Consider the following 9,181-nt stretch of genomic DNA (forward strand, 5'->3'; position numbering starts at 1 on the left):
AGTATTATGTAGGAGCAGCTGTAATGTTGGAAGTATAATGTTTGGGATGGTTAAAGACATTCAGATTTTTTAAAAGGCTGTTTGGATGTGTGTTTATTATGGTCACATATCTAAGACAAAACCCTGATACACTGCAGTGTTTCATTAGATACTAAAAGCAATGAATTCATTTTTGTAGCCCAGTTTGATTGCTCTCTGTGTTTATTTAAACTTGTCCTGGTTTGAAGGACAGGTATCTGCTAAGAAAGGCAGGAGCCTCTCTTTGAAATGGAGAATGTAAACCCTCTCCCTCCTAATTATTATCATTTTGAAATTTAGGGGTTCTCTGCAAAGATATGGGAATAGGAATAACAATTCTTTACTAGGGTAATTAAAATAGAAATACAGTACCATAAAAAACAAACCCAAAACCCTGCCAGAGTCGGAATACAACCTGACACCCTCAGTCAGTCAGGGTGGTGGCACAATCCCATTCAATGGTGGGTGCTTCCTCCTGCAGGGGCAGATGTGGTTCAGCTGGAGCAGTGCTCCTGGAGAAGATGCAGTTTCCTCTGAAGCTCCAGGGATGATGTGGAAAGGTCTGGCTTTCCTCTGGAATCCAGTGGAAAAAAGGCTGCTCTGATGTCCCAAATCTCAGTTTTTATCTGGGTAGGAAAGTCTTGGTTCCTCCCCCTGGCTGGAGCATTTCTCAATGGGGTGATGTAATTTTATCAGTCATGCACTGGGACTCAATGTCCTATTGACAGATTATATGTTCCTGGAGGAAGGATGGGTTGTGAAAAAGATAAAGGCTGCTGCCCCACTTGGTTTTAAAGATGGCCCATTAGCAGATAATATCTCCCACGGAGATAAGGATCACTGCCCACCTGGTCTCAGCAGATGGTGACAAAATACAGACTTTTGCAATACATCCTGTATTGCAACCTGAGACAATAATATAGCAAAATTGTGATGACGTTATTGCAGCCACACTTTTCAACCACAACCCTAACCTAGTACACAAAATTAACGAAAATCTGCTCAGAATTTTGCATTCTCCCCATTTGTTATGTCTGTCTTGTTATTTACATGTGTCTGTAAAGAAAAAAATATTAATTTCTTAGCAGTTTTTTATGGCATTCTTCATTTTATTATACTTTCCTCACAAATATTGATGCATTTTACAACCCTGTGAGATGTGGGCATTATGTTATTCTCAATGCTGAGGAGAAAAACAGTAGAATGTTGATTATTTAGGAAGTATTCCCCCATTTGCTCTTATGGAGCCCTGGGGTCTTGTTTTTTTGAAGTGCTTTTTGCAGGAGTGGCAGGTGAGACATGAGGAGTTTCTGGAATCCGTTTGAGCACACAGAAAAGTGTTTTAGCTTCTTGGCAGTGGAACAATAGTGCCATCGGGTGGGCATGAAGGTGAGGGATTCTTTGGGGAATTTTGAATGTATTGCTGTTTCAGTAATCTAAATTAATCCTGGATCCAGTCGATCTTAAATTGATGACTTAATTAGTGCAAGGTTCTGCAATACACTGAGTCTCTGAAACACAATCACTTGCATAAAAAATGATAGAAAAACATATGGAATATTAAAATGCCTCTTATTAAATACCACTGCTACCAGTTACCATAAACATTTTATACCTGGACATTTTATTGATTCTGGTTTTTTTTTTTTTTTTTACAATATATGCTTAAATTATGCAAATATTGAAAATTCAATGGCCCACAGAGATGCTTGCAATTTCTCCTCTTAATATTTATGTTTGTATCTTTAATGCCCTAAATTCAGATTTGAGGAGTGAATTAAGTTCAGCCCCTCATGGCATAGACCTTTTGCTTAAAACATCTGGCAGCGTGGCTTAAGTATTGCTTGTACCACTTCAGATGTTTTCCAGCAATAAGCAACCACTTGCCAGCAATTGTTCATGACTTTTCAGGGTACAAAATGTGTAAATAAATTGTAGGTTTGCAATTAGAAAGATTGTTTACAGCCCATATATCTTGGTCTTTATCTTTACTGCTGGTTACGATTTGACCAGAGCTTGAAACTCTGAAAAAAGAAGAAAAATGAATAATAAAATGGGACCTCTGTTTGTAATCACACAGTCAAAATTTCTCTCCTGATTTTTAGAATTAAAATGTGAAAACAATGCTGCTTCCTCTGATAATCATTCCTTAAAGGCAGCCCATGGTTTATTCATAACAATAGATACTTAAGGCAAAGGAAGTGCTGCATTTAAGTGTCACATTGGATCACAGTTTACTAACAAAAAGCAGTGAAATTATAGACTGAATTTAGGTTCCTGAAAAAATTTCCATAGATAAGATAAGAAAAGGAACTGACCACTTTAACCAGGGGCAGAATAGAGACTGTCCTATGCTGAGTCCTCTCTGTAACACAGCAGATCTGAGCACTCAGCATCAGATCCATAACATGGAGCAGAGCAGCTGCCTAGAGCTGCCTTTTGGAAGTCTCAAAGACAGATATTACAATTTTAATAAGGGCAGTCTTACCATCCACTCCAATTTTACCATCTCCATCACTGTCCCCTGCTGCCAGGAATGCCTTGGTCTCAGCATCAGTCAGAGCTCTGGCACTGGCTGAGAAATTCTTCAGGAAAAGTCTGGTAAAGGTGAGAGAACAAATGAAAGACACACAGTACTGGAAGTGTTCAGGGTTTGGATTGGTAATAGCTGCACAATTTCAACCATGATTCAGTTCTTGAGAACTATTTCAATGGTAAAACTTCCTCTAACTTCATTGAGAGTGAGGGTAAGAAAGTAAGAGCATGCTGCTACACAGCCTATAAAAATCCTTGATGGCATCTTGTTTCATTGTATTAAAAATGCAAAAAATAACACCCACTGTAGTGGCAGGATTCATCTTCCCTCCCTTGTTATCTTCCTTCTTTCACCTAAGATGCAGAGTCTCAGCAGCAAGAATTTCTCTAACCTTACTTTTAACTTCAAAGCCAGATAAATGTGATCTGGAAGGTAGAATTCATGTGACAGGAAGAAAGATGAGAGAAAAATAACCCTTTGAATTCAGTCTGGTAAAAAACCTTACAATAATAAAAAACAGCTATAGCAGAACTGCTATTTTTATCTTCACAGTCTGTCAGTTATTGCTAGATGAAATGAGTATTTTCAGTGCTGTCAGAGCATCCCTATTGTGATCCAGCCTTGCCTTTTATTTGAGTTTCAGCTCCTCCAGCACCTGCACTCACACACAGGTGCACAAACACATGGTTGTCTCCTGTCCAAAGGGGCAGGAGGAAAGGGAATATTTCTGATCTTATCAGGCATTTTTAGGTGATAAACCACAGCTTTGTTGCTAACTTTTTAATTTACTTACTTCAGTTCCTCTTCCTCAATAAAGCCACTCCTGTCCTGGTCAAGAATTCCAAAGACTTTGGCAACTTGGTCTTTGGACTTGGAGTTGAGACCCACTTTGATAAAGAAGGTTTTGTAGTCAAATGAATCAGCAGCTGAAATAAGCAGATGGAAACAAAGAGACATGAAGAAAAGTAGTCAAAAATCTGGAACAAAAAATCAGCTTTTTGATCAAAAAGCAGCAAACTATTCTGCAGTACAGTGAGGGTAATTACAAATCCCAAGTAGCAGTCTTTGATTTTCCTTAGTTTATTTCAGATAAATGGAATTTTTCCATCAATGATGTCTCTCAACTAGGAAGGTAACAAAATAATGACTGTTGTCTTCAGCACAAAGAACATACCCTTGTAAACAGATACTTCACTGAAAGACATATTTGCAGAACTTGATGATCAACATTATGCTTGTATTGAAATCAGCAATAGTTTTATTATTATTCTCTGAAAAAACAGGATTTCTGATGCAGGATTCTGATGCAGCCTTTGGATTTTTTCATCCTTAAAATTTCTGCAGTGCACAAATGATGATGGATACCTGTATCTTGGTTGGCCAAGATTAAAACTTGCATCTGTTCCAATACCTTGTGTCCTTTTTCTGGTTTTAGTAAGAAATTTCTGTTTCCATTGGAATTGGGATCTTGGGGTAGGACAAAGGAATTTGATAGATAAGCTGCAAAGCCAAATTTAAAACAGAACTATTACCTTGACAGCTCTGTAGACCAGCAGCAATTTCAGCTTCTGTCAGGATACTGGAAAGAGCCATATCAAGAATACTGCAAAATTAAAAATATTGTTGGGTAGAATTGTCACTGCTCTTGCTGTCTCAGCTGTGGAGGTGAGCCCAGGTCCCAGGACAGAGCAGGAGAGCTGCCCTGCAGAGCCAAGTGCTCCATCCTTCATTCAGATACACATCATGCCTCTGAGTCACTGCCATTTCCAGTCAAGTCTTCAGGTGCACAAGCTGAGGACAAAGCCTAATGGATTTATAAACCTGCCCAGCAGTTGGGCATCTTTGGTTATTTCCATGCATTTTTGGTGTGAATTATTGTGATGTCTTCTAAAGCTCCAGAGGAAAGATTGAACTCACCTGGCCACTTAGTTTTCTCCAAGCCAAGAACAGAAAATATTGCCAGGTAAAAGATCTGCAGAGTCCTCTTGACTTAATTATTTTTCAAATGACATACAGAGGGACTTATATAGACCTTAGTTAAGTCCTCTTGACCTTTTAAAGAAGTCCTAGAGGCACGTGATGGCTCAGATACCCCAGGGGATAAGTTACTGTGGCTGACAAGAGCTACTAGCTAATCAGATTGATATTTATATCCCAAAGGAATCTGCATGGTGTTTCAGACAATATGAAAGGTTTAGTGCCATATGAAGTAAATCCTCTCAGCTTGCACCTATTTTAGTGAAATGAAATTTTTTAATGCATAATGAAAAAATACATATATTTTTAATTGCTTAATAATAAAAGAATTGGACATCTTCAAAGTAGACTTTGACTTTTAAGGGCCCAATCCTGATATTAATTACCTATGAAATACTACTCCTGCAGTTGCCCTAGTAGTTCTCAAAACATACTAATACTGACACATTTGTAATAGATATATCTGATATACAAGTACAAGCTCAAAGACAAAACTTCTTCAGCCCAAATTATTTTTAATAAGTTGTTATATAAGCTTTGGTTAGCTATAAAAGCAGTAATTAATTGCATTTTAAATTCATCCTAGTAAATGTGTCCATTTACAGAATGAAGGTTGTCAGTTGCTCAGCAGGACACGGGAGGGTGAGTCAGTTATGGCCAGGAGGGAAACAGAGCAGTGAAATTCGGTTCTTTCTTGCTGTGCTGAGAAAATAAACTTCTGTAAGGTCTCAAACAGCAGCTAAGCTCAAACTGCAGCTTTTCTCTTACTGGATATTGATAGGAACCCCCAGTCAGTTATCTAATGAAATTTGTTTGAACTTAATGACTTTGAGAATAGTTGAAATTGGCCAGTGGTGTAAAAAGCTATTGGGAGACATTTCACACTGACACATATGTAAACATGGAATATTGCTTAGGTTTAAATAACATTTGAGTGATGAGAAGATTTAAAATAAAGCCTATCCTCTAATCACTTCAGCATAAAGCTATTGTCTTTCAAAAATTACATGCATGAAAATACAGACAAAACCTAATCTATCTCAGTTCCCCTTGATTTCTTTCAGAAAAGAATTTTTAAGAGAGGTACTGACCATGTTATTCTAAACCCGTGCTCTGTGGTAAATTGAAAATGCTGAAAACTAACTTTTCTGGATGATATCAGAACAACTGAACAAGTTACTTTTAAAGCATTTTATCCTGAACAGGTGGAAATCTAAATTAAATTATTCTGTGCATTTGGCTTATGTCCCTCTGAAATAATCAAGAGTATGGCCTGGTATCAGAGACAATCTGGTAATTGTAAGGGAATTACTGAGCACTCAAGTAATCCTTGTGAGAAGCCCAGACTGAGATTATAAAGCATTTCTAGCAATGAGTTTTGGAGTATTTCTGTGGCAAACCAGCACTTGCCCGAAGGTGGCACCAAAGACAGGCAAGTCCAGCCATGACAGCTCTGTGGGACTTGGGGTGAGGGAAAACTGAGGAGCAGCATGAGAACAGGGTAACAGGAGGGTGTTCATCAGAGGGGGGAGAGGAAGGAACAGGTTTTTAAAAGAAAAAAGTCTAGTCTAGCAAATCATTTGAAAGAACAGGAATAGAAACAGTAAACAGAAAAATCGGTGATAATTCCTGAGGACTTTCCTTTCATGATGATTTAGAGGAACAGGTTACTTCATCTGCCTAACAAAATCAGGGTTTGCTATGTTTACTTTTTTGTTGGCTGAATTTTACAGTCCATTATGGAGATAATTTCAAATATAAAATCAATTTGTTCAGGAAGCCTGGGATTAAAGCAGGAGGTCAATGTCTCGAAAATACAGCTGATCAATATGTCATTGTGATGGAACTGATATGATTTCCTTTGAGTCAAGTGTTTGCATATTCTAACTGGACAGGAGTTCCCCTTTGAATTTAGGGTCAATAGTACCTTTGTAACTGCAGGGAAAGGCATTGTCTAAGGGTACCTTCTTTTTCTGTTGTAACTGGAATGGTCATCTGTTTTTCTCTTCTGAAGTTTGATGTACAAAACTGATTGTCTTGTTTTCGTGAGTGTAGGACATGCTGACAAACAAATCAAAAGTACTGCAGCAGCCATATCTCAGCTGCTGATGTACTCTATACATCTTTGGTGCAGAAAATGTCCCAGAAAGTTCAGACCAATATAATGGTATTTTTTCTGTGCTTACAATCTAAACTAATGTGAAAATTAGGTTTCACAAAATGTGAACACTTTAGTTCGTGCTCCACAGTATCCTCTTATTAAAATGTTTTAAACTACATGAAAAACTGAGCATGAAAATGTTAGGTACGTGTCTGTTCAGGGATTTAATCAAGATGTATCTATTTCAGTAACCCATTCCAGGAAATTAATCCGGCCTTGGCCCCTCTGCCCACACTGTTTGTGTGAAGAGCTCCAGGCACCTCTGATGATGCTGCATCAAAGATTTTCCACAGGGCTGGCTGCTAACTCAAAGAAGAAACTGTACCAGCCTGTGTGTGCAATGAATGTTCTGACATCCCCTTGCCCTTTCTGTGCTCTCTACTTGTTAGAAGATGACTGAGATTTCAAACAGTTGGAGAGCTGAAATTGAATCTCAAGTTTACAAATGGCTTTTGGATTGGGTTTTCCAAAGGGTTACGAAGTTAAGGGGCAGCCAGTTTCCACTAAATACCAGGAGGTTTTATCTCATGTATGATTCTACTCCTCTTTTAGGGCAACCCAGAATTTTGGTTTAAGAGAGATGGTGAATTCAGTGGCTGGAGCACTAGGGTAGGTTTGGGATATTGATCCTGGCCCTCTGTATCCTTTTCCTAGAAGCTCATGTAGGACTTTGTGCTTTGTTCCTGCTTAAAGAGATCATAGTACATCTTTATTTCATAAGAAGTATAGGGAGGATTAGAGATGAAACTGCTCACACAGGGTGATCAAGGGACTGAGGTGTCTGAGTACTCACAGTCTTGGGCCTAATGGAACCTGGACCAGAGATCTCAAGAGAAGCTTTCCATCAGGAATTACTCTCTGGCTCTGTACCTTAATTATGGTAACATTGTGATACCAACCATGTGTCTCTTTGGTACTACAGTTGCATTCATATAGACATCCTGCAATGGAAGCTTTACTCTAGCATGATGGCATTGTCAAGTTCAGAGAACATTCCATGATATTCCCTAAAAATCTGAAAGCTTCCACTGACTTAATTATAATTATCCTTACCAGAAAACATCACATTTTTGTCTCCTTTAGTTAAAACAATGATCTTTTCTAGTCTGTTTAAATTGTGGATTTAAAATGTTGATCCTAATGCCAACAGAAACAGTAATAGAGAATAGGTTGTATTCTTGCTGAAGCCATTGGTCTTTTTTTTTTTTTTTTTTTTTTTTTTTTTTTTTTTTACATGGGAACTTCTTGGAGTTGTATTCCTTTGAATGAAATGGCTGGATGATTTTAGTGAGATTTAAAACATATTGAAGAAGAACAGATTTTCTTACAAGCATAGGTGAAGTTGCTACACACACAAGGATTTCCTGATTCTTAGGAATGTTTCATCCCCCTGTGGCAGCACAGGGCAGTGATGTGCAGTTGTTCAGCATCTCTGAAATACAGGATGGGCCACTGTGCAGTCTGCATTCCTTGCATTCCATGTGAGAGTCTCAGAGGTGCAGGGAATGCAGTGTCAGGTCTGTCACTTCTGGTACTGTGTGTGCCATCTGCTTGAGAGCTAGTGACAGGATAGTTCAGTGATCAGCAGTGTGAACAGCTAAGGTATATATTACATCTGGATATTGCTGTGGATCTGGGTTGCCCCAGGTTTTTTCTTCAGCAGGGAAATAATTAAGGTAAAAGGAACCAGAGTCTCATCATTATGCAAAATATTTCAGTGCTGCAATTAACAGCAGCTGTAATATAAACCCAGATTTAACATCAAAGGCAGTGGGGATAGAATTAGGGTTTATATTCATTATAATTTTGCCAAGGCTTCAGTGAATCTGCTTGCTAGAATTCCTCTTTTGCATTAGCTATCTCAAATCTGTCGACCAGCTCTCTTACATGCCTGGGAATGAGGGAGCTGTGCTTGCCTCACATAATCATCTTGCAATTCATGGAAATGCCAACACTGGCTGTTACATAAAAGTTCCAGAAGGCTTTGTTTCTGCTCTTCTTCAAAACAGCTGCCAAATCCTAATTATCATCCAGTTTCAGTGAAGAGTATTAAAATGACAGTCTGCTTGTGAGCTGGAGCCTCAGCATGGGACAGCATGGGGAAGGAAACAGCTAAATTAGGGTGGGGAAATTTCTGACACACTCAGCCAGAGCTGCACAGATCTACTCAGCCTGCTGACTCTGCATTTAGCTATGAACATTATTTACTTTGTCCATTAATGAAGACAATGCTGGAAGCAACCCTAAATCCTGTAATAAAAGGGAAGACTAGTTCTTAGTTTTCAGACTGAAGAAAACTGCTGATATTATGGAACATACAGATAATTATTCATATAATAAATGAAAGACTTGAGTAATGCCATTATTTACCAATGTAAGAGCTTTAGGGCAATCAAACAGCAAGATTGGCTGTAGTTTCATCAGCAGAAAACACAGAAGTTCACAGATGTGGCAAATATTATTGTTTTGTACATGTTCAGAGACAATAA

The 9,181-nt window shown here is 38.4% G+C and overlaps 1 protein-coding gene across 2 annotated transcripts; it reads right to left on the minus strand.

Annotated features, from left to right (window-relative positions):
- Positions 1–1,060: 1,060 nt before the first annotated feature.
- On the minus strand, positions 1,061–4,541 carry LOC306809564 (parvalbumin beta-like). 2 transcript variants are annotated; one of them, XM_079321204.1, is made up of 5 exons: positions 4,472–4,541; positions 4,087–4,157; positions 3,348–3,480; positions 2,525–2,616; positions 1,061–2,042 (listed from the first exon to the last, which is right to left on the minus strand). In XM_079321204.1, the coding sequence occupies exons 2-5, from the start codon at positions 4,145–4,147 to the stop codon at positions 2,017–2,019; spliced, it is 312 nt and encodes a 103-aa protein (XP_079177330.1). In that variant the 5' UTR covers positions 4,148–4,157; positions 4,472–4,541; the 3' UTR covers positions 1,061–2,016. The 2 variants fall into 2 exon arrangements, with proteins under 2 accessions (XP_079177330.1, XP_079177329.1); XM_079321203.1 differs by having other exon boundaries at positions 2,507–2,616.
- Between the last annotated feature and the right edge of the window lie 4,640 nt (positions 4,542–9,181).

This window comes from Erithacus rubecula (assembly GCF_903797595.1).
Source record: "Erithacus rubecula genome assembly, chromosome: 17".
Classification (NCBI taxonomy): Eukaryota; Metazoa; Chordata; class Aves; order Passeriformes; family Muscicapidae; genus Erithacus; species Erithacus rubecula.